General features: G+C 43.8%; 1 protein-coding gene across 1 annotated transcript in view; it reads right to left on the bottom strand.

Moving 5' to 3' along the window:
- TRIM8 (tripartite motif containing 8) overlaps positions 1 to 25,895 on the bottom strand; it is a 104,396-nt gene extending 78,501 nt beyond the window's left edge. The window contains exon 1 of the mRNA XM_086922695.1: positions 23,400 to 25,895. Coding sequence (XP_086778821.1) covers positions 23,400 to 23,975 — 576 coding nt within the window. The 5' untranslated portion in view covers positions 23,976 to 25,895. The remainder of the gene's footprint in view (positions 1 to 23,399) is intronic.
- Positions 25,896 to 26,145: the final 250 nt, after the last annotated feature.

Raw genomic sequence — 26,145 nt, 5'->3', positions numbered from 1 at the left:
AGTTTACAATGCGGAGTCAAATCAAGCTTTTCAGGGGTTCATCCGTGTGGACCAGTGCTGGAAAGTCCATCAACAGTCCTCTAAGGATAGTCCACAAGGCTTGCAACACGCCATCTGCAAGGGCTGAGTGTTAATGAGACCGATAACCGAGTTTTCGGTGCAAAGGTTTGTATAGATTTGAGAATCCTAAAGACATATGGACTTACCACTCAGGACAGAGGAGGGATCAGCAATTCTTAAGGGAGTGCATACGCAGAACTACATTTTCTAATACCTTCAGAAGGCTTATAGAATTAAGTGACTGGAAAATTAAATTTCATAGGGGAGGGCATGTATACTTTATTTTTAACAGTAACAAAGTTGCAATATGTCCAAGCCTTCATGGAAGGCTGAGCTGGGTCAGACCGTTGTACCTTCAATGTTACAAATGCCACAGCTTGCCCGGCAGTTACATACAAGTCTGGGTTTTAAGTAGCCCATAGTGGAATTAGTTATCCACAGAAGCTGGACCACCGGAGGATTCTTGACACTTTACATTCCCTACATGTTGCAGAATGCTTTCCTGCCTTCAAAGAGTTTATTCTCTGTGCTCTCGGATGGAACGCCTTGAACCAAAAAAGAAGCAGAAGAGAAATAATAAAAGCAGATCCTCACAGGCTTCTCTTATCTGGGTGTTTGCAAAAAAATTTAAAAGCAACATGGCAATAAAAAACATGCTACACCGATAAAAAAAGAAAAACAGACATGTGCAATGCAACAGGTGTCGCATTTACGCGAGTTTAAGCTATTGGCATTGTTAATGCCTTTTATTTAGATTTTAAAAACAAAAATATAAAAGCATTGCCATTTGCAATGTCAATAGCTCAAACTCGCGTAAATGTGAGACATATTGCATTGCAAATGCTCGTTTAGGTAAAAGTGCCTGCCTTTCACCCCAACAGAACCAAGCCTCGCCCCTCACGCAGAAGAAAACAGCAAATTAATTAAATAACCAAGCTTGGCTGCTGAAGTGAAAGCGAACTGCGCTGGAAATAAAAAAAATAGTGCTCTCAACAATGATAAAGCAGACCGTGTAGCATGACCAGTAAGAGGTCCAGTCATTAAGACTGGTTACAAATGGAGACAAGGAGGGACAAAAAAGCGTATTTACCAATCAGAAGCCAGCAATTAAGGACAGTGACACAAAGCCAATAACAAATAGGTGCAGAGAGTAGACTAGGCTTCCACCGCATACCCTACTACAGCATGCCTTGCAGAGCGAGTAGTGCATGCGCGCTGCCGCTAGGCTCGACCTAAAAAGGCACGTAGCGTTAAACGGTAGCTCCACTTGACAGAGAATTTGGGTCACAACACATTTTAAAGTAAAACAGTTGCATATTATTAACGACATTGGCCCAGTTGTTTAAAAATAAAGCCTGACTTTCCACAGAGAAGTGGTGATTGATTGAGTCACCTCACTTCCAAGACAAACACAAATACGTGGTCACATTGCTGAAACATTTTTTTTTTGTATTAAGTTAAACAAATTATTTTCTTATGTAACCCGTATGTAAAAACCAGTTGCGCGCCACAATGCGGAACAGTTAACTAACCCCCGGGTCACAAGAGGAGGTGGATATTTTCGTTCACCATTAGTGGGCCCAAGACTATTCCATTTTAATTAAATCCACAGGTAGCCTTGTGAAAAGTTGTATTACTTATGGCGCATGGCAATGGTGCTATACAAACTAAACAAGTATACATCTGCGTGCTTGCTTTAGCTATTCTTGGTCCATTTGAATTAGCTAAGCACAGGAATCTGTTTCACCTGTATTAGGCAGGGTCCTTATTTACATAGGTCATGGCTCTTGAGGCTTTCTTAGTGACATTTCCGAAGTGAAACCCGGCCACCTTTGACATCCCACTTAAAGCTCTGCCAGGGACCACGTTATTTCTCCGTTTTTTGTGGCTCTTGGCTCTGAACGTGTGGCAGCTTAACATGGAAGCAGAGTCTCGGCCGTGAAGGATTTCCCTGTAAACACATACCGGGGGCCAAAATAAACCGCGCACCTGGGCCTGGCACCTCCAGGACGTGGACGCACATTGGCGGCGTTCAGCAGGCGCGGCTCCAGCTCCGTAGGGAGGGAGGGAGGTCCAGCCCCGCAGCGCCCTGTCCAATCAGACTCGGGCTCTTCTCTGGGAACCCTCGACTGCAGCTCTCGCTCGCTGCTGCTTTAATTCCTCGCCCATCCCCCACCTCCCAGTGGTGCCTGAAGGCACACGTCGGTCGCAGGGACGCCTTGCAGTTGATGTAGGCTTCCCTTCTGCAGAGGTCTGCCAAGTCTGATATTAATCTTGCGGCATCTGTTCGCTCAGCAGCAGCTTCCAGCGCGCTTTGCGTCTCTCCCATTACAGACAGACGCATGCACACCACGAGACCTTCCCTGGCCTACTACACTAACGAATCTCTTCACACGGACACGGTCCCCTCTCCTCCCCAAACTACCATTTCACATGTTTTGCCCCTCTAACCGATGGAAATTCCAATTGGCCTGAGGAAAACTGCTTTAACAGGATAGGATAGGAAAACGAAATAAAACTAAAAGACAGTGCATACACTAGAAAACCCGCAGCCATCATTAGGAACTTGAACATGCTCCAAGGTGCAAATTAATTCCATCCAATTTTTGGAAGTCCAAAATTTCATTTCAGCAGTAGACTGTAAAAGTATCAGCCAGATCTCTGGATTTGAAGGAGGCCTCCGTGAGAAGTGAAAAGAAGAGCCTTGTATTCTTCAGTTAGGAATACGAGGAATTCGCATGGCTGGTTATCAACGCTAAAATGTAGCGCAGGTAACTGAACATCTAGTTTTTCTCGTGTGGCCATGACAGGTTGGCGATTTTCAGATGACTCCACGTAAAACCTTGTTAGTAACGTTATTGTCAGTCTCACCACACATTCGAACCCCCTAAAATGCTCACTGTAATGGGTTATGTTCCCTTATACGAACGTTACAACACACTGGATTTCTAGTATACACGTTGTTAGGTATATAAAGTTTACCGGTTTGCGTCTCCATTATTCTTTAAAACAAAAACACACATAATGCAGCAGAAGACGTTTTGTTAGAAGACTGTTGGTCTGAAATGACCTTAGACTATGAAAGTAATACTTTTCTATATGAAATATTTGTGTGGAGCCCAAGTAAAGGGACCGTGTTCACAAGGAGACTAGGGCCATTTAAGATATACACACATAATCCAAGGTTCCGATTTAGAGTTCAGCCAAGATACCGCCTACCAACCACTTCCCAAAAGACCTTTACCAACAGATTCACATCCCTGGGTCTCGAAACCACACACAGCATCCACCAACCAATCCTTCCTGGTAACATGGATGACTTCCCAAATTAATCCTGGTCTCACAGGACTGACTGCTGCTGAAGTGCAGTTACTTTCCTGAAACCAAACAGCCCCATCAAACTTAGCCTGGACTGCCTTTAAACAGTTTAAAATTAATGCTTATATGGCTAACTATATCGTTTTACACAATGGACCGTCACAAGCTCAATACAGTGTTCCTCATCTGTACAAACTGGCCTACCAAAAACAACTAAGACACTACAGAGATGAAGTGCCCACTGACACCAACTGGCCAGCTAGAACCCCATGCGACAGATACTCAACCAAACCCTGAAGACGCTAGCTTGCAAGCAGGTCTGGCACTACAGTCTTCCTATGCCGGTGGGCTTTTTCAACTGGAAAGTGGCTTAAAATCAGTCTGGATGATCCTTTAGAATATCACAAACAGGTGACAGTGGGATAGGAATCGTCATCAACTAGTCAAAAGCACTTAACTCGTTCATCACCTCTAACAACTTTAAGGTCTGTAATACAAAGACCCTGCAGGCTATTCACGGACACAACCTACTCAAAGACCACGTTTCTCCTATGGCTGAATGTGTTGGACACTAACCGATCATTTCTAAAGCACAATGCCTGTACATCACCACTGCAAGCACCTTGGCACAGAAATGGAAGAGAACAGTGATGTACAACCAGAGCAGGCATGCATAGTTTTTAACAGCTTCCTGAAATCCTTGCGATTGTGGGGATTTTTGGTGGTAAAAAGGACAGCATTCAGGCTTGTTTGCTCGTCTACGGAAAATGCTGCATAACCAATAGTCAGTGTGCAGCAAAGATATTTAATTCCATTCCTTAAGCAACCCGAGGCTAGTGAAGGGAAAGCCAGGTTGCTGAGGCAGAAGAACATTAAGGGGGAACAGGATTCCTACAGTGGCATTTTTACCAAATGTAGCATGGAAAGAACATTTTCGGAGGAACAGAAAATTGAAACCACCTTAATGCAGACTTTAACTATCCAACGTCCATCGCAGCAGAAAAATGCTTGGGGTTATTTACAAAAAAGCCTGTAAAATATTTCCAGGTAAAACAGACATCGGTAACGAACCATCATAATTTGGGGCATATACAAAAAAGAAAGAAAAAGAAAGACAAAACACGTTTAGCGGATTGAGAAGTCTCCCAATTGAGACTAAAATGTTATAGTTAAATCTCTCTTCAAAGAAGCTCACATGCGAGTCCGAAGCACAGCAAGGCACGAGATGGTGCTCTAAGCAAACAAAATCTATCCAACAGCCGTACTGAATGAGTAAAGTGAAGTGCAATAACCAATCAAATGTCAGAAGTGATCCTTCTGGTGTTAATGAACAGGTTTAGGACTTCCCAGTATAACAGCGTACAGCAAACAACCACGGAAGGCGAAGCAGACTGCCAAGTTACGGAAGCTCCTGCACTTTTAAATGGTTTTCAGCTGGTTCTCAAAATGGGGTAGAGGGCTTTTATGTTCCGATTTGCTGCACAGAATCGCAAAGGGAAAGATTATAATCTTTATGAATTCCATAGTTCTTGAACATGCTGGAGAACGCCTTCAAAGCGCCAGCTGTCCAAAGCCTGTGCCAAATGCATCTGCTTTCAATTCCAAAATGTAAAACAGACCCTCAATTCCTTTACGATCAACCTCTAACCAGGGGAGAACGAGCAGGTGAAACACCCTATACATGCCACCCCCACCCTCCAAGAAGCGGATCACGCAAAAGGTCATAAAAGAATGAAACAAGTTATACTTGCCAAAAATCACACATGGGCAGTTACAAAACTAAGGCAAAACTAAGGCTTCCTAAAAGAACGTATTTGGCACTGCAATTGCAGAACAGTGATGGGGAGGTGCTTATTGCTGGCCCATGTAAACATATATGACTTAAGACAGTTTTGAGGAAGGCTCCAGAGTTTACACAAAAATGTAGTCACTCCCATAAAGGCCTCTAGCTTCGTTCTAAACTGGGAAGACTAACCCAGGCTCAGCTTTATGCTTCGAGAATGTATATTTTTAACATGGCCAAATTTAACTGTCGGATGGGAACACCCAGTCATCCTCTATACAGCACGCTGCAGTTTGTGGCTCCAGTGAGCCCTAGGAAAGGAGAAGGTACCCTCTATGGATTAAAAAAAATAGTAGACCAGCACAACTGTCTTCCACAACAGGCACCAGGTGCATGGATAGTTAGCATTAAAGACATAGCAGCGCTAGACAGAAGCACTAGGAAAGGTGTAACACGGCTATGTAAGTCCAATGGAAGTTCACAGCTTCTCCACAGTGCCTCATGATGACAATATAGCCTCCAAAGTTTATACATATTTGAGCACCGCTTGCAGGGAAATGTTAGCACTCTGTTGTGTGACAGACTCCTATCAATGAGCAGTAATCTTGGGTCTCCTTGAAGGCAATACTGCAGTGCCCTACAAAAACAGAAAAAAATACATATTCATTTAAAAAAAAAAAAAAGAAAAAGTGCGTTGGAAATGTAACTGCAGATTTAAAAGTATAGCAAACATAGTTGCTCTGAAGGTCACAATTCTAGGTCTTCCACTGCACCAACTAGACTGGAATCCTCTAGATTTGCTTATCTGGTAGGCCCTTAGTAGCAGGGATGGCATTTAGAACAAGCATTTACAATGCAATGGCTTTGCCTTTGTTAAAGTTAGAGCTATTGGCATTGCTCTTGACATTTTTATTTATGTTTTTTTCTAACATAAATAAATGGCATTGTCATTTACAATGTCAATAGCTTAATCTCTCGCAAATGCCACACACAAACACCCACAGAGAGCCCCCCCACACACACACCCACACAGAGCCCCCCCACACACACACACAGAGCCTCACACACACACAGCCATTCGAGACCCCCTCACACAGAGCCCCCCCACACAGAGCCCCCCCACACAGAGCCCCCCCACACACACCCACACAGAGCCCCCCCACACACACCCACACACACACTGCGAGCCCCCCCACACACTGCGAGCCCCACACACTGCGAGTCCCCCCCACACACACTGGGGATCAACATGAAAATAGGGCAATGACTGAGTTAGACCAAGAAGCAGGGGGTCAGTGTATTCTGCACTCCTCAATCCGTCAACCATCGACGGTTGTTCTGCCCACCACACTTTTGTTTAAGGAAGGGCAGTCAAAATAGGAGAAATGTACAATTACCCCAAATTCCTGTCAAAAGTTTCCATTGCTATCCTATTTGTCAACACAAACCACTTATTTTGGGGTTTGTTTCTTTACAACAGAAACATGCAAGTCGAGCTGGCATGACCAGCAGAATGCTGTCGTTGTGGCCATGGCCTGTTTGTGGGAGCCCTTTGCCAAAAAAATGTTTACCTTCTGAAATATTAATATCTTCTTTTTAGCTTATGAGGCTCAAGACTGTGTGGTTAGCAAACAAACATCAGACCAAGAAGGCTAAAATGAAAACTAATATATATGTTCTCCAGGTGGGGTACCAAGCACACAAAAGCAAATTTTTCCGCCAACACAGTAGAAACCTTTAATTACGGTGGGTCAGCTTCTTCTAGACCACAGGGGGCAGCAGCCCAACAGCTTCACTGCTAGCCTTCTGTGGTTTAACGTATTAAACTCAATGATATTCAGATTGGGCACTCAATAGCTGAAATAAGTATTTAGTGGACTTTTTCCAAGGTACTCTCTTGTCACAAATTTACTTTATAAAGTGTCTGGCAGCCTCTACATTTACGAAGACCAGGATCTTGCCCTAGTGTTGCAGGTGAAGTATTGTGTCGTGGCATCAGAAGCAGAATGTAAACAAACCATTAGAACGGGTTTGTCTAGTTTGAACACATTTACTATTTCCAAAATATACTTCGACCTGAGTCACAGTAAATATATACGTGTCAATGACTTATTGCTTCAGAATATCTAAGAGGTCGATGGATTTTTCACAATCATAAGAGTGGCGAAGGGTCAGAAACATAATGGTCTCCTGGTCGCACCGTAGGTGGTGGCACCTGTGTTGGTGTACAGCCTCAGAGTTGTAACTTTGTAAGAATTGCCAAACAAGGTAAAGGCCTTTCCTCTCTCTCATTTCACTTCTAACAATAAGTAAGCTTCTAGAAGGCAGCACTGAAAAAGCCATAATTGTGGAGGAAGGATTTTGCATATGGAAGAAAGGCGAAATTTCCAAATCACATTTTCTTAACGCTACACCTTCCGATTGAAGTCTTCGCAGACACAGAATTTTACCGTATTTTCTTTAGTTTGCTGGACTGTTTTGTGAATCATCACCGCCGCGACCCGGGACTCATAACCGCTAAGAAACACACCGCCAGCGGCCCGGGACTCATAACCGCTAAGAAAACACACCGCCAGCGGCCCGGGACCCGTGAGCAGCATCGGAGCGGCCGCGCTGGGATTGGCTCGCTCAGGGAAGCTCGCCTGAGAAGGACGCGCTGCCATTGGTCCACCACCAGGGTCTACACGAAGGAGCCGCGCTCCTATTGGCCGAGGACCGGAGAGGCGTGCGGCGTCATCAGGGGCTCGTCCCGAGAGCCGCGCACGGATTGAACGCACGCCTGTGCCCCTCGAGAAGAGGCACTGCTGCCGGGGAAGTCCTCCTGCCAGCCCCTGGGCCCTCACGTGACTGCTGCCTACCCCGCGTGTGGCGAACTCGTCACCAGAGATCCCCGACTGTTGTGGGGGCATAACGAGGAGCACGGGGAAGGTGACCGGAAGCGCTGAGAGAGCAGGAGAGACGGGGAACTCGCTGTCCCCTCCTCCTCTGGATGACGTGGCGGAGGCTAGGCCGGCTGGGCCAATCCCAGCGCGGCCCTGGCTGGAGGCACACGGCTGCTTCCTTCGGGCCGGATCTCGCTGCGGGCAGCATCTCCGGTCTCCCTCACAACACGGGAGACCGGCAAGGCAGGAAATGGCTTCCCCAAGGAAGGGGGAAGCGGAAACCACGTCCTCCCGGCCCCGCCCACAACCAGGCGGCGGGCCGGACATCTTCTTCCGGTGTTTCCAATGCCGGCCCAGATTCGGGGGCGTTCCCAAGAACAGGCTTTCGGCTGACGTCGCCAAAAGCCAAAAATTCTCGGGAACGCCCCCGAATCTGGTCCTGCATTGACGGACAAACGTGTCTTCCAATGGCTAGCCTCCATTTATGGAGCTAGCCAATGAAAGACGGGGGCGGATTCCCAGCCCCCATACTATACTCATTAGCTTTTTCCTAGCACATGCGTACTTCGTACGCATTGGCTAGGCAAAACCTAACAAGTTTCAACTTAGATTTAGATTGCAGTTTGGAGGCGAGACGAGTGAGAAAGAGGTGAGAGTCCTAGCTAAAGCAGACCTCCAAGGCTTCTATTTACATACTACCTCAGAAGACTCCATGCATTTGTTCAACAAGTCAGGTTTCTAGATGAGGTTCCTCCTAGGCGTGGTTTACATTTGACCTCCATTTGATTTTTGAGATGTAAACACTGTTGTCTCTGTATGGTTACAGCAAGCACCTGTGGTAAATACTTTGACGCCGTACTCTTACCAACCTTCAGAAAGCCTTTTCGCTGGCATTTGTTTTGCCCTCTTTGAGCCTTGTTATTAATAGAAAGCAGTCATGTCTAAAATGGCAGCATCTCACCCTGCACCTCTGCTCTTCGGACCTTTGACCACCATAGGTTGATGCTGGTATTCCAATTCTAAAGCACTTAAAATTCTGCTTGCTGTAGAAATGTAAATCTGCACCAACTGAACAGAAGGTATTTCTACACCTTCTGCTTCCTGAACTCAAAAGAGATGAACAGGAATCATCCTTCAGCTGAGCCATTTCAGGGCAGTTTTCCCAAAGAAACGGTCACCAGGTTTTATACACAGACATAGCTTCTTTAAAATAGATTGGGATCAGAGTTGGACCTTTGTGTAGCAGATCCTTTTTTCAGTGCTTTTTAATTCTCAAGAAGGCCATGCACAGATGTTTTGTCTTTAATTCTCTTCTGGAGACTACTGACGGAGGCTCCAAGTGGATGGTTTCATGCTCACTTGTTATGCCAGTTAAGTCAGTCTTGAGATGCACGACTCCAGGTCTAATCAGGGGTGTGTGGTGTCTTTGCAGATCTTTTGACAAGGACCCAACTCAGAACTACCACATTGGTACAGGACTTCAACTTTTATAATTAGGTCAGCACGCACATAGGTTGTGTCAGCCTTTCACTTATTCACAAACAAGTTAAATGTTAGTTACCGATGCAAACAATCAGACTTGTCTAACCAGAACACTGATCCATTTTCAGCTTATGGCTGGATGGAAAGCAGCCAATTTCAGCACTACTGGATATAAGGGTTCACACGAAATACAAGTAGAGGGAAAGCAATTGTGGAGGGCGCAAACACAACTGATTCTTTAAACGTAGATGTGTGCGATGGTAGAAGTAGGTTGGGTGTACAAGCAAAAACAAAGGGCAGATGGGATGAACACAACAATGACAAATTTGAGACTAATTCCATATAATGCGTGGGGTAGGTTTTTGGTCACAGCCATTGGACATAGGTGGTTAGGGATGTGGGGTCAGACATAGCCTTAAGCAGTAAAGCCATTTGACAATATGGTTTTCTACCGCATCTCAGCCAAAAGACCACAAGCAATGCAGGCCTTGGAAACAGACATTGGATGTGTGCAATAAGTTTAATACCAAAGTCAGGAATATGATTTCCATTTACAGTTATGGAGTTTCGTTCCGAAAGTACAGTGGAGGAATTTTAGGAATAGAATACTGTTCCTATATGCTTCCCTACAGCATAATTCCTCTCTCTCGAGAACTGTTACCACCTCCAACAACAGCCATATTAGCCAGGAAGGGGAATGTGGGAAGAACTTTCACATTGGGAACCGCTGAGTTACTTAAAAGATGATGCCAGTTTTCCTTCAACATATCAGATTTTAGATATGTGTATGTACAAGTATAAATCGAAAGAGGATAGCAATCACTAGTGGGGCGGCTCAAGGGACATTTACAATCAACCAAACTTCGCTGTAGGGTATCCTGTCTGGGCAATATTGGCTTAAGTTGAATTTAATTGTACATTATTGAATACAAAGAAGAAAGGCTACAAGTGCACAGTACTTGGAGGTGAAAAACATTGTAGACACTATAGTGTAAAAAATTAGAAACTCACTAAGCAGGGCACCTAATGTTCTTTAGAATTCAAGAGTGCAAGATAATATTAGTGTCTATTTTTTTAAAATTTGATTTACTAAGTTTTCAAAGTTAACAAAATAACTCCCCTCAATACATTGAGAAAAAATAGAAATCTGTACCATATTTGCAACACATTTTCTTCTCGCAATTAGCCACACAGCAATGGCATACCCCAATAGATTTCACATTTGCAGCTGTAGTAAGAATAAAAAAATGTTTTCCGACTTCCATGGATCATATTAGTGTTTTATCTCTGGTCTGGCGTTAGTCAACGCGTTTTGATTTTACTACAATTAGAAAGAGATTATATGTATATATATTTTTTTAAGAGGTTCCAACCAGTCCTCTTCATCCATTGGTCTGTTAGTGTCATTCACCATTTTCTTCAGCCCACTACAGCACACTGCATTAAAGTCACAGTGGCAAAGAGTTGCTACGTTGACAGCACTCGCTAGTTGAACTCCAATCAACTAGATTGCCCCAGACCTTCCTACAACCTCCAAGAATACAACGTGAAACCAAGCCGAGAAACAGTCAAAATGCTGCCACAGACACTCTTAGAAAATACTAATAAAAACAGTGCAGGCAAACAAAGGTGTCATATCAACATACACACCTGGCCAGTCGATGACAACTGCTCACATTTGCAAATGAAATAAAACAGCAAAGTTCAATGGTATATGCAACCAAACACTTTACGCAGTGGAGTCACACACACCTTATCATTTACTAAGAACTAGAACCCTCAATTCAAAATAAAGCCGATCCGCTCTATTATAACATAATTTCGCCTAAATGACAGTGACACCAAAAGGCTAAATAAAATGTGTTACAGAAATGATCAACACAGCAAAACCTTGAGTAGTATAGTATGATAATGTTTAGACAAGAAGCCAGGTCATAATTTTTAAAAAGTGGCTTCCAGTTAGGATGTGAATTTCCCTGCACTGTATAAGGACATGTACCCCTATCCTAAGCGCCCAACTGCATGTGAATCTGGTAGCCTACCTTTGGCCCAGCCAGCATCCTAACATAGCATGTGCCTGGGCCTGTCTGTAGCACAGCCAAGGTCCAGAGCAAGGTCTGTGACATAGGAGGTTGCACCAAGCATGCTCTCTGTAGCAACATGGGATCCTTGTATTGGTCTTCGCTTGATGCACATGGATGGGGGCAGCATATAGCGTTGAAGAAATCTTTCTGGGAAGCGCCTTTTTTATGCCAGACAGAGTAATGTAAACTACTGGTTCATTCATACATAATTCCACTGGTATGTGAGAACCTCAGCCATGCGTTGGCATATCACAAATGTGTTGAGTATTTCTGTGCATAATGGTTTTAGGTGGCACACCTGTCTTTGCAATGTGTAGTAAGAGTAGGATTGCTGTGACCCGTGGGACCCATGCAGAAAGGTCCTTGGTTTTAACATGGTACAAGACAAGTGAATATAGGTCCTGCAGACAGCAGAAGTGTGTTGCCTGCATTCCTGTGACTTGAGAGTGGACTCGGACACTGAAGGAAGGAAGGATAGAGACAGGGCTATTGTTAGAAATTCCATGAGGTCCTTTTGTAAAAGGGTTGCTCATTAGTCCTTCCTGAGCAACGCTGTTTTGATGGTGATGGGGGCCGGTCAGCAGATTCTGTTAAAAGTTGAGGACATTACTAGACAGGGACTGCCCTTTTATCGGTCTCCGATTACTACTTCAGGAGGGTGTAGCTAGGCGCAGAGAGCTAACACTTCTTTGTAACATGTTTTGAATACTCCAGCAGGATAAAGCACCATAGCTACAAATTGTGCGATCCATCATACTGCATAAAGGCTTGGTCTCTACTACAGTCAGAAAATGGCATCTGAAAGGGGAAGACCCAAATCTGTTCCAGAACCTCATACAGTAGATCCACACCCCCATCTGGAAAATGAGTATGAAAGTAGAACCTAAACCACCTCACATTGTTCCAGCGCTGTGTTCTTCTTGACCAAAAAAGGGGGTTACCTCAGAGTATTCAAGCAGCTGATATAAACCAAGCCTAGAGAACCGCCGGACAACGAGTTTCCCAGAAGTTAGAGGACATCACCAGAAGCATACCTACTCAGACAGGGCGATAACACTCTAAGAATCAGCCTCGTGTGCAGGAGTCTGTTGGGTGCAGACCAGACCGTAGAGTTTCATTTGCTAAACTATGTATATCAACAACCATCTTCAACATTATTGAACAATCCGGAATCTTTATGACCAGAGGGGCCAGCTGCCCCCAAATAGCAGTGTGCCCAGATGCCACCATAATTATAGTCTGGGGTGCCTTTGGCTACTCAGATGCCTCAAATGCCCAGGAGAAGAGAACCACTGATTACGGCCTGTCGTTAACCGAGAGGAGGCCTGCCTTAGTGATGCTGGAGGATATTACTATTTGACCGAGAAGGGCTTGGACTAAAAGCTGATCCCAGCCTGCTGTTCCCAGCCTGTTGCTAGCAATTCTGGTGTGACCCGAGAGGCAGGCCGCTTCTTGGCTCTGCTCCTGAAGGACTCTGGAGGTGTTACCGCACGGAGTGCAGACGACCAAAAGCTGAACTTTACTCTATTCAGACCTGTAAAACAGATCATGCAGGAATGTCTAAGAGACTGTATATTGCCATAGAACTGCATATATGAACTTGCTAGTGGACCACTATAACTTTTAGCAATATAGGAGACTAAACCTATGGTCATCCACATTGGGCCACTGATCTTCTAGCCATAGTAGAGTACTACACCTGAGCCAATTCTTAGCTGATGTTCACCTTGAGTAGAAGTTATATAAATGGATGGGAGCTGCTGCTCTAGCAGGAGATCACTGCAGTAAAGAGGTGATTACAACACATTATCAGATTCCCAGGGGGATGCAAGTACCACACTTTGGGTATAGCCCTCAGCTAGAAGAACCCTGTACCTGAACCCCATTACTGTGTGTAGTATTACATTTATGTTTTAAAGTACTTCTCTTCTTGCAAGAATAAAAAAAGATCTGGACTGGTCAGCACTTATTGTGCCTAATGGTGGATTGTTGAGTTCAGAGTTTTGCCCTCCCCACACTGGAGCCTGGAAGAGTCTAACTGGTCCAATTTGCAGAGCCATAATAATACGGACCATAGTACACCAGTTGTAAAGGACCTCGACTCCCATTGATGGAGCTCAGTAGCCTTTGCCTTCCCGCCCTGCAAACAAATACAGATTTCTTGCGTAACTACATCCAGGCCTGCTAGATAACAGCAGATAGTTGGATACATACACTACATGGTACTTGAAGATTGAAATACCTTTTCTAAACAGCCATGCCAAAACGTCAGGAACACCACATAAATTTGGTCTGCAAATTGTATTAGATTAAATGAGCAGTGCTCCTGCAATCTTTAAAACACAAATGTCACAATTTGTGATCATATTAGGGGGCACTATTTCATCTTAGGCTGAGGTCCGATTTCAAGTTGCATTGACCGTCAGAAATGGTTAATTTGCCCGACGGTGAAATTTAACATACTTACTCACCAGGTACTTTAAGTAGACATTCATCATGGTTATAAGTATTCATAATTTGAAAAAAATCAGTTACACTTTCCCAGGCACAGCTTAATTAGCTATGCCGAGAAACGAATTTTAGCAACACAGCGGTGATGCAGAATTAGTGGAAAAACATGCTTTGGAGTCAACATACAAAAAAGTTTAAACTTGGATGGGAAAGGCACCAGTGATCACTACATTCATGATTACAAATTGAGAAGCGATTGTGGCCTGATCGCTGCTGTAAATGACCTAATCTTAGCAACCAAATGTATGCAATTAACATCTCTGAAGGTCTTCTGCTTATGTGACTCCCAGATGGCATGACGAACAGATCACTTCCCTCATGACTGCACACCCAGGAAATAACAATCTTTCCACTGTCATGAAGAGTCAGCTGATAGGTGAGCCACTCCAAGAGCTTCAACTCATAGAAGCTCAACTGCATCAATGTCAACTGCTATACAGAATGCAGGGTGCATTGTAAAGCTGCACTGATCACATAATTGGGTAAACAACTAACCTGAACTTATTTTGCACTCCAAAAAATAGTTGGTTGAGGAGAGGAAGCAGTGGGGAATGGATATAGTAAGAAGCAGTGAGCAGACTGAAAAGCTTGCAGCAATATATTTCAAATCTAAAAAGATTGAAACTAACAAACTGGTCATTATAACTGGTATCTTTACTGACCGATATGAAAGTAGCATTTGAAAATGAGTTCAAACGCAGCATGCCGATCCAATTAACGTGGCAATGTAAGGAAATAGTTGAAGTCACTACTCAAGAACACATTCATTCTTATATACTTGAAATCAAGGGGCATAAATAAGCTGGAATAGAACAGGCAGCAAACCATGTATGCAACACAAAAAGATGGACGGAAAGTTGAACTTTGTCAAACATTCAACCCAGTCACAGTTCTAGGTTTAATCCATTGTTACTTTGCTCACCACGCCATTCCAGTTTGGACCCAGTCATATCCAAATCAGCCTGGACCCTGTGCCCCATCCCGAACTGCCAGACCAGGTCCTCCATGGACCAGAAAACAAGCATCCTGGGATCAGTTTCGGGGAATCACCACATATCATCAGCCAGGCTAGCTTAAAACCGGTGGCGTAGCAAGCACAGGACCCATGTTGGGTATACCTTTACCACTTTGGGTCTAAATGCAACAAAAAAAAATGGACGGAAAGTTGAACTTTGTCAAACATTCACCCCCAGCCACAGATCTGGGTTTAATCCATCATTATTTTGTTCACCACTCCATTTTAGTTTGGACCCAGCTATATGCAAATCAGCCTTGACCCTGTGCCCCATGTGAACAGTTCAGCCCGAACTGCCAGGTCAGGTCAGGTCCTCCCTGGACAGGAAAACAAGCTGCTTTCAAGCTAGCCTGACTGATGAGGGGTGTTACTACCCCAAAACCGGTCCCAGGATGCTGATTTCCAGTTTAGGGAAGACCTGGCTTGGCAGTTCGGGCTTGACTATTCCCATGAGGCACAGGGTCAAGACTCATTTGCATATAGCGGAGTCTGAACTGAGGTGGCGAAGTGAGCTAAAGAACTTTGATGGATTCAACCCAGATCTGTGAATTTTTTTTACGACTAAATATCCAGTTTTTGAATAGCGAGACAACTGAGAAACTTGTCAAGCAAACATTATTTTTCGGTCCCTTGACCTCCCTTCCGAAGACCAACAAAAACCTATGCATGCCTTCCTTTCTAAAGCGGCCAACCTGCCTACAGTGATAATTCCCATAGAACCATCACCCGTGTAAAGGTACAATTTCAAAGTTTAAAAAAAGACAAATACTTTCTGTAAAACTGTTCAGTGAATTGGCATGTAGTTCTTGGTCTGCAAAGTGGCAAAGATTTGCGTTTTCTCATTTCTACTCAGATGTGCTAGACAAATAGTCTTGTCCGTTCCAAAGTCACATCTTTTCGAGACAGCAGAAGCTTTAAGAAAATCAGAAGAGGCATAGATATTTTTCTTTGGGATAAAAGGTTTGTAAATCTAGTCCAGAGAAATCTTTACATAATACATTAGTGTCTCCTGATCGCAGGTAGATGCCTAGGCTTCAAAACAACACATTTCCACATGGTTCCTTGTATTCTGGCTTACTTTATTTAAAAGATCTGCTTCATTCCAGGTCCTGTACAATATTGTATCTTCAACCTTGAACTGCAGATTAATGACTTGTTCCCCATGCCATGCTGACTCAAAGCCACAAATTGGAAGGTGAAGACAGCTACACTACTAACCGTGGAGGATGGGAGCTTCCCGTCTAGTTTAATTTCATAGCAATAAAAAAATAAAATGGACGTGCTCTAGCTTCCATTATTCAAAATCATTACTTTTCCTCTCCATTACCTTAAAGTTCCATTATTTTTTTTTAATCTTTAATATTTTGCTTTCTCCCTTGTATTCCAATGAAACTATTTAATAATTCACATATAATGAGAAAGAAGCTTAGAACACTAACCACAACGAAATGACTCGAAAATGACAAGGAATGAATGGTGTGTTTTTGAGGGACGCATCTTCAGCTTATAACAAACCATTTAGGTCACTATCTCTGGGACACAATCTACTTATAACAATATTTTATTATGTTAACTCCTGCTTTTGATCCCTTCCAAACATGTTGCGTTTATCTTATGCCTAAGTATATGCTCATGAGCCAAAGTAATGGGCATACAGGAAGGTAAACAATTCTGGTGCGTCTTAGCTCAACTGCAACCAGATCAGGATATTAACCAAACCTTTGGCATCAGTGTAGATCAAATTAAACAACTTTATTAATCATTCAAATTAAACTAAATGCAGTTGAAAACAAAAACCGAGTAAACCCACAGAGCAGGGCAAAAGAAAAAACAATTTTATATAAACCTTTTATATCTTTAAAACAAAGGTCCATATCAAACCGGGACTGCGAATTAGATAAAGAAGAAGGGTAATCACTAAGAAAAACCCTCAGATTACCATTACTTTTTTCTTTTTTTAAATTAAACATAATGGCAGGCCATGGATCCAGGCAACAATGCTGTTCTAGAAAACCATGAATAAAAAGATGAATACCCATTTGTTTTCTGGTGGCAGTTGTTGCATTCTGGATCCTTATTTTACAAGGAAAGGAATGCAAGACTGTACTGAAAGCTTCCTAGTCCTGTACAAACCTGTTATAACAAACACGCATTGGCAAAGCCAACAGGTCTTGCCTAAGAGACAAACCAGATTTTCTAAAATGAGTAAACCACCACCAACAAGTGATTTACAGTGTACCTAAAAATCGGTTATCACCTTTTATGTCCTCCATAAAGTAAACCTCAAAACCTTGCAACCACTACATTTTAGCGAGGACCATGTCCATAAGTCATTTAATGGTTGCCATAACAGTGTTCGTGATGTGGCCAGACAATTAGGCTTGATTAGTCCACTTTATAAATTGGTCAAGCAGAGCATTTCTGGATACCAACAGTTCAGCTATAGCTATTTTAATCCCTTCTTGATCACCCAAAGCATCTCTTTAAATTCAAATTTCTGCAAACAGTTACTGATTTACACTGAATCAAAAAAGTCCCGCTCTTTGAGTAAAGCTTCACTGTGTACCAAAAGTTGTAATTCCCTTCAGCCGTTTTTGTTAGAGGTTTCCTATGTGAAATCAATGTTTTAGTCCCCTCTGTTTCTTGCCCTCACACACATACGATGGATCACCTTGAAATATTCCAGATGTGCATGAACTTTTGTTTCAGGAAGTTTCATGCATATTCATCAGTCAGCACCCAAGTTATTAGCGAGACAGAAAAAATGCTTTTCCTATGGAATCTGACCCGCCTACACAGCGTAACTGCCAGTGTGTTATATATACACATTGGCATATATACATGCTTGTATTATACACTGGTGGCAAGGAAGTAATCCTATTAAGATGAATAGAAAATTTGCCACAGGTGTAGTATGTTGAACTGCTTCAGGATCAAAAACCCTTTAGGACGCTGTAACAATGACATCAGTGATTAAATATGTGCGTAGCAAAGACAAGCTATAGTTACCTCAGTAAAAAAATTTACCTGGTGAATTTCAGTAATTTTCTGATCTACACAACTAACTATTACGTCACTCCAACCTACGTTTTTGGAATGCATTTATATATATTTTTTATATATACATCTTTTATAATCCAAGATCTTACTACCATACCTAACACTGATGTCACTTTAACTTTTAGTTTCCTCAGTAGATTATACAGGTACCACATATCAGTAAGGACCAAATATAAAGCATTACCATAAATTTACACATTTGACCAAGAGAACTCCATGATTCAACCCAACCCCCCCATTTGCATGTGAGCCCCAGCACAAAGGTGACCCACGCTTGAACACACACTCGAGATCTGGTAGTTTAGCTGGTCCTGTTCACCGGCTTAATCGTAAACTCTTCTGTTCAGGCTTCTAGATGGTAGGTGGGGCTTGAAGTTTTTGTTGGGTTGCCCAGAGCAATAATGCAGACCCTTTTCCCACCGAATTCTCACACAGAGTAGCAAACAGTAAAGCTTCCAAAGATTAGATCAGATAAATAGGCCAAATTGAGAACGAGAAAAGATGCTGAATCTTATTGATTTTTGACAGAGAGCGACACAAGAGTGTTAAAAGGAAAGCGAAAGAAGGGAAATAGCAAAAAAAGGGGGAACCACATGCAGTATACTCAAGCCAAATTATCTCTTTGGCTATAAGGCTAGGGCAAGGTGCTAATTATCTGAAGTGGCAATTCAGAGAGGACCCAACGGCAAAGACATGTTGATATACTTACAATTTGAAGGCCAATATTACTCTAAAGTGTATTACCTTTGGAAGACAGCTGTATTCCAGAGCAGTATAAAAGTAGGTTTTGACCTTAAGGCCAGATTCCAAATTCTCAACACAGGTCGAAGAGAAAGACCTGCACTAGTTCAAAGCCGGTATTACACGAGCACTGAAACCTGTGCAATGGACAATACCAAGAATGCCTGAGATCAGAAGAGAAAGAACTCTTTCAAGCACTCCCTATCAAGGCACTGCCAGACTCCACGCTCAGACTGATGCTGAGCATCCTTAATGCCCATGTTGTTCCAGCACTTTCATGCTCATTGTGACCCAGAAAGATTTTTGTTTCTTTGCAAGCCATGTGGTGCACGAAGGGCAACAGTGGCAATCCAGAATTCAGCATGGCATACAAAGGGCCCTTTCCAGATGGTGGTCTGTCCATTAGAGGATGTCAGAGTCTCTTATTGTGATGCCAATTCCTGTTTGAAGCATATAAAAAAGGAGGCCTTATGAGAGAAACATGTGTTGCAACATATTTTGCAACATTTTGTTTCCTAGGTTTTCGTTGTGATCTTCATCTAGCTAGTATAGTTGGATAGTTTTTCTTTATGGATCTTCTCCTGGTAAAGCCAGGCGCTCTTCTCCTTCCGGATATCGGGGGGGGGGGGGGGGGGAGTTTTGTGCCTGGCTAATTTCTCCATTGCTACCTCCAACTCCACTCAAGAACAGGATTGCCAAAGGAGTTTCTCTTTCGGGGAGGGGGGGTCCCGCATAATTGAGACCATCTAAAAAGGAGACAATTGGCAGTTCTCACTTTTCTTTGCTGGGCAGCACCATGGACACAGCAGGAGTCTTCACCCTTTCCTTGGGATGTCTGAAAGGGGTATCCAGACTTTTTCGTTCAATACGAATCTTATTCTATGAGCTTTAGTTCTATGTAGTACAAAATCTTAGACTCTGATAAATGATAGACATTTACCAGCAAAATCAGATGATTGCACCACTACCATATTTCTCAATAGCTGGGGTGGTTCTATGACACCGAAGTGAGATATCACCATCAAGGAGGGTAACCACACTGACCCTAAAAGCCACAAGTTTTAACCATATTTTCTGTGGTGGAGTGGAATGAAGATAGCAAACGGTCTCTAGCTAATGATGTAGCAGATAGTACAGCTTTCCGTCTCTTCTCAACATCTTACTTTAATTAACCCAATGACAAGATGTGCCCTTATGACCCTTAAGATCTTAATTTCTCAGATGACAAAACTACTCAAAATTCAAACTAATGAGCATACTTACTGTACAATGTACCTGTGAACTATATGATTTTCCATTTCAACAATGCTTGGCTCTTTCAAATGAATAAGTCCAATTGTGACATGAGGGATGTTCAGAAGATGCAAGCAAACGTGTGCAAAAGTAACAATGGTCGTCCTACTTAATGTGCATAACTTGGTGAGATTATTGTAGGCCCTTAGAACTAGTAATGGCACTTAAGAGACAAGGAAAAAGACAACCAAATGCACTTCTCACTTGCATTAATGTGGTGGTAATGTTTTGAAGGCAACACGCGTTGGAAAGTCCCCAAAGTACTGATACCATCAATAAAGGCCCCCTGTTGTCTGAAAAATTAGACCGTATTGGGATGGAAACAAAAATAATACGCATTCGTATTCCCTGTTACCTATATGTTTGCACTTTTAAAGACCTGAATGTTTGAAAAACTAAGGGTTTTGTTTAGGCATTCAAGTTATGTATAACACACTCCCATTAAATTTGTACTGTAGTAGGTTGTTAGAAATAACCCCTCTGCTGCACTTCTCCTTATCAATAAATTCCCATCAACCCGCTAACGCACTAGTCTAAAATACACCCTAAAGCTGAGCATCCAATATGGTTTGTTTTTGGAGGTTATGCAAGAAGCAGGACTTGCACATAACGAAGCAATCAACAAGTTCACCAACTAATTTCCAACTGTTCTCTTTCTAGTAGCAGGCCCAGAATTCAATAACTGATACATTAAAGAAAAATGTCATCTGAATATCAATGTTCTATGACATCTTGCTTTGTCTAATGTTCAGATAGATTCATCTGGAATGCAAAGCTCCACTTATAGGTAGGATGGTGTTAAAATAGTCCAGATAATCACACTTGGTGGGCATGGGTTTCCTTCTTACGCAGTGCTCACACTTCAGTAGATCTAGCACACCTGTCACCTTCCATCTCTAGTGGGGTTTGGGCAACTCTGGATGAATATATGGAACTCTCTGCGAATGGTGTAGTCCCTCCATTTCCTGCTGTTATGTCTACCTAATTTTCTTGTTTGGTAAGGTGCATTACATTGGGTTGTTCCTGTGGGATTCCTTCCTTCTTTCTTTCTTCCTCTTTCCTGTCCTCTCTTCCCGTTCCTTCTTTCTGCTGCTTTTTTCCTTGCTCTCCTTCCTTCTTCCTGTTGTTCCTCTTACCTCCCCCTGCCCCTGTCCTCACCTTACGGACTGATACGTTCTACGTTCTGAACAATGTATTCCTCTTTTGGCTCAATTCATTACCCTCATTTTAGTTGCCTGTTCTCCAATTTTACTTACATTGAGCTTGTCATTGATCAAGTATTGCCCATGTTTTCACATTTCTGCTCATATTGGAATGTATCGCATCTTTGTATTTTGATTTGGATATTATTTGGATCATTATTTCGCTCAATAAAATCTTCTTGAAATGAAAAAAAAAATAGTCCAGATAAATTCCTAGACATGCAGTGAACCAAGAAAACAAAAATAAAAAAGAAAGGTTAATCTGAATATTGCGAATATGAAATGCCCTAGGCAGTTTTCCTAGCACACAAAAAAAATTAAAACATAGTAAGCAATGTCCATATATACCATTGGTCTTGGTCCCTTTCCAATGCATTGAAATATTTTCAACAACTATATCACGGTGGAACACAATGTTTCACCACATAGCCACTTGGATATGCAATTCCTCATTAACCATTAGCCCAGCATTCAATCCCCTTCTCAGATTACCTCCGGCAAAACACATTCCCTAATTTCATTAACTACTTAGCCATGCATCTCAACCAACATACACTTCCCTAGGATATCTTGGCCACAGGCGATTGCTCCTTAGCTATGCTAGTCTCTAGTTACAGCTTGCCTTTAACCTCTACCAATGGTGCATGGGTAATGCACCCCCCGCCCCCCACACACACAACCACTCTATCAGGGACCACATTCTTAATCTTACCACCATCCTCCCAAATTCACCCAACATTCAATCCCTGATGCTATGTGGCCAACTCATTACCATTTTGGTTTTTTTCCGGCCTTTTTTAAAAATCAAACCAGCATCTTAATTCTTTCGATACTCAGTATTCAGACCTCCAATGAATTACAATGCTCAGTGACAACATAAGAGGAAATGGGACATTACTTTTACAGTCAATTCTGGATATCAAAAACATCCGCTGTAGGTGTCCATGTCTACAAAACGGACAGTGCCCAAACTGATCTGAACATTAACCTTTACAGGAACATGCAAGCACACAAAAATAATATATATCAAGTCCAGTACGGCTCAGACGTTGATATGACTACCATGATGAAAGAAAAGTATTTAAGATTTGGCCTCAAAACATGAAGCAATGGAAACAATAGGTCCAAACATTCAGGCCTTGTCAGACATGGGCCCTTAGTTAGGGACACAGGTCTTCAAACTGGGGGCCTTAATTGATCCCAGTGTTCGTGATTGCCCTTTACAGCGCGGCTTACTGATACAGTTTGCCATTTATATACTGGCTGGGTGTAGGCGTCAAGAGGAAAGGGACTCCAAATATCCCTTTAACCTCCCCCACCCACTATTGCTGATATAACCCAAAAAAAACACACACACACAAATGAAGGCTGTAAAAACAGTATGTCATATGTTCAATATATCCAGACTAATCCCAAAGACAATTGTTCATCACACTAGAGAGGTAATGTCTTAACTTTAAAGAATATTCTTTACTAAGCTATTAAAACAAATATTCATACTTTAAATAACCGGTCTTGACCACATTTTTATTGTAACATTGACTGATGTATATTATGCGTAGGGCTCATCCTTTTGGGTACACATCCTGTTTGTTAACATTTGAATGAATCCCACAGGACATTGTACATTAACTTACCACTATTATTAACCCAATCCTAGGAGTCTACGGGATTGGTCCAGGTTTGCAAGTACCTGTGCCCTCACTACAGCTGTAAAAAATCTCTTACCAGTCTGTAACTATAAAAGATGTATATAAGCGAAGTCAAGTCAAGCTTTACCTAAAAATAGAAAAATTATGCCAGCACAGCCAGGTCATGTTCCACTTATAAGGGATATAAAGAAACCCCAACACATTGTGTCCTTGCTTGCTACCAGTGAGCAAGTGATCCAGATCCGGACATTACAGCTACCACTTGGGATTCTAGAATTTACCACATCAAAACAGGACAGAACAATACATCACTTACCCTAATTTCATTTCGTCTGATCTCCACATCGCACACCGAGTGTCCCTGGTGCGCCCCACTGTAGTAGCAGCAGAACTGACAAACCGCCACCTGCTCTGCCTCACAATGGTAGAGTCGGTAGGCATTATGCTGAGGGCAACTCCAGGCCCGAACATCATCTGCCTCAACCAGCAGGTGGCCCCTGGCTGTGGAGGGCTGCTGGAGATGCGTCTGTACATGGGATTGGCAGCAGGGCGCCTCACAGCGCAAGCAGATCTTCTGGGCGGGTAGGGGTGGCCCCCGGCGGCAGAACACACAGTGCAAGACCGAGGGAGTCTTCTCCACATTCAGCGAGTTGAACTTCTCCACAATGTTAGCAAGCTTTAAATTCTTCTCCAATGTGGGTTTCTGGTTGTAGGCCTGGTTGCACTCAGGGCAGCGAACAAGCGCAGTCTCTTTGGCCCAGGCCTCGCCAATGCAGCCCCTGCAGAAATTGTGCTTGCAAGGTAGCTGTACTGGTTCCACAAACACATGTAGGCAGATGGGGCAAATCAGCTCCTCCTCAAAACAGTTTTTCCAGTTCTCTGCCAACTCCATCGCAAAGGCGTACAATCAAGGTCCTATCAAAAAACGGAAGACGCTTGGGAGGTGGGCCTATTTTAACGTGCACCTTATAACCAATGAGATTTTATCTCGCTGCACGGATCTAACGACCGTGTGTGCTCAGGTTCTGCTACTTCGTGACCATCACGCAGTTCTGCACATACACCATATACCAATATTTCTGACTTCAATTAGAAGAGTGTTGCAAGGCAGTGTTGCCTAAAAGATGGCTCCCTAGAAGTCTCAAGCATATCAATGCCAGAAGCGTTAAACCCCCAAGCAGCGATCGATATCCACGTGAAGAAACACAATGTCCAAGTTCCATACAAGCCGTCGAATAGGAGCTGCTTAGATATGGTTAGTAGTATAAACTGCGTTTGTAACACTACAAAACACCATTAATGAACAGGATCACTGAGGATGAACACGGCAGTCGGAAAAAAAGGCCCAGGGAGGAAGAGGAAGGAGGCCTCACCAGAAAATAGTCTCAAAGCTGTAAAGGCTGCTCGGCACACTCTGCTGCTAAGGGGAAGCAGCTCCGTGGGAGAGACCAGCTAATCACGTGTATTAAATTCCAGCCCAGGGCGAGAAAAATAGAAAAAAAATGAAACCAGTCCTTCCACCTATTTGAACCAGGCAGGGCACATTACGGATAGCAGAATCTCGTTTATCACTCCCTAAAAGAATAGAGCTATTTATACAATGTATCCTCGAAAGAAAATATTTCTTTTAAAAGCCTTGAGTCTGCTAGGCTATGCACATTGTAGCCTTTGGGCGGAGGGTGGAGAAACGCTGTGCTGGTCAGCAGGCATGCCTTGATCAGGGTGAGGAGGAATGTGTCCGCTGTTAATCATAACCCTTCCCCCCTCGGTGCCTCCTTTACTCTCCCTCCCCCTCGGACATGAAAGCTATTTCAGATCTAGCCCAGAGACCGAGGGTGGGAGTCGACCGGCGCAAACGACAGCCCCAATCCGCACAGGACTGCTTCAGAAAAGGAATATAAAACTGCTTCCAGGGACACCGGCTTTTCTTTTTTTTTTTTTTTAAACGGCGGTGGTCTCGGTTCGGCGAAGGGAAACTTAACGGCGAGCTGGCAGCTGCTGCTGTGCCTTTTTCATCTGATCAAAAAAATCCAACACACTCATCACGGCCACCTTCAGCCATCTTGTTTTGTAATTCTTGCAATAATGAGCGAATTTGTCTTCCTGCTCGAAATCACGGAGCCGGGTATCCTCGTAGATTTTTAAAGTTTTTTTTCTATTATCCAGTTTGTTTGTATAGGAGGGGGGGAAACAAAGGCAACGTCTTCGTTAAAAACAAAATGCAAAAGACAGCCTGGGGTCAGTCTTAAAAAAATACCAGCTCAGCCCTAAATGGATCCCTGTTTTTTTATGGAGAGGGGCTCGAGTGTTCGGGGGCGTCTCTGAGCCTGGGGGGCGCTCTCCTCCTGAGCCCCGAATGACGGAGGTGGGTTGCGGGTACAATTGACAGATGCCGCAGGCTCGTGGAGGGTCTTTCCTCCCTCGATACCACAGTAGGACTGGCGGCCGCACAGCTCCGGACCCTCGGCTCCTCGCCCCAGTAGCTCCGCTGCTCGGCGGCGGCTGTCGATCAGTCGCTCCTCTCAGCCATCTTGTTTCTGCTGTAAACAGAGCCGCTCGCGGGACGCCCCCTGGCCCGTAACTCCCTGCCTCTGTTACGCAGTCCTAGCGGTGCCCGGTATTCGGTGGCTCCCTCCAGACCGATCCGGAAGACTGGGCGGGCGGCGGCCGACGCTGCTACCTTCCGTCAGCGGTGGCCGACGCTGCTACCTTCCGTCAGCGGTGGCCGATGAGCGCTGCAGCCTGGCGAGGCTTCAGCTGGGGCTGCGGACGGGCTCTGACCCGGCCCCGCCCCTTCGGCGCGCCCACCCCTCACGTGAGCCGCCCAGCGCCGCGCATCAAAGGCCCGGGCTCCTCCTCTCTTAAAAGGGCGCTGCCTCCGCGCGCCAGCCCGCTGGGTTCTAGAATGCAGACTGGAGGGGCCCACAGCCTCCTGCGATCCCACCGCCGCCGTCACTCCCGCACACAGAGATCAAGGACAAAGGAGGGCCCTCCGAGGGGGCGGGCCCCGGGCACAGACAGGGAACCACGCACACAGGCCCGCTTTAAAAACAGACACAGGA

Source organism: Lissotriton vulgaris, chromosome 5, assembly GCF_964263255.1.
Source record: "Lissotriton vulgaris chromosome 5, aLisVul1.2, whole genome shotgun sequence".
In the NCBI taxonomy this organism is placed as follows: Eukaryota; Metazoa; Chordata; class Amphibia; order Caudata; family Salamandridae; genus Lissotriton; species Lissotriton vulgaris.
The sequence above is the reverse complement of the archived record's forward strand: the minus strand, read 5'-3'. Positions and strand labels throughout refer to the sequence as shown.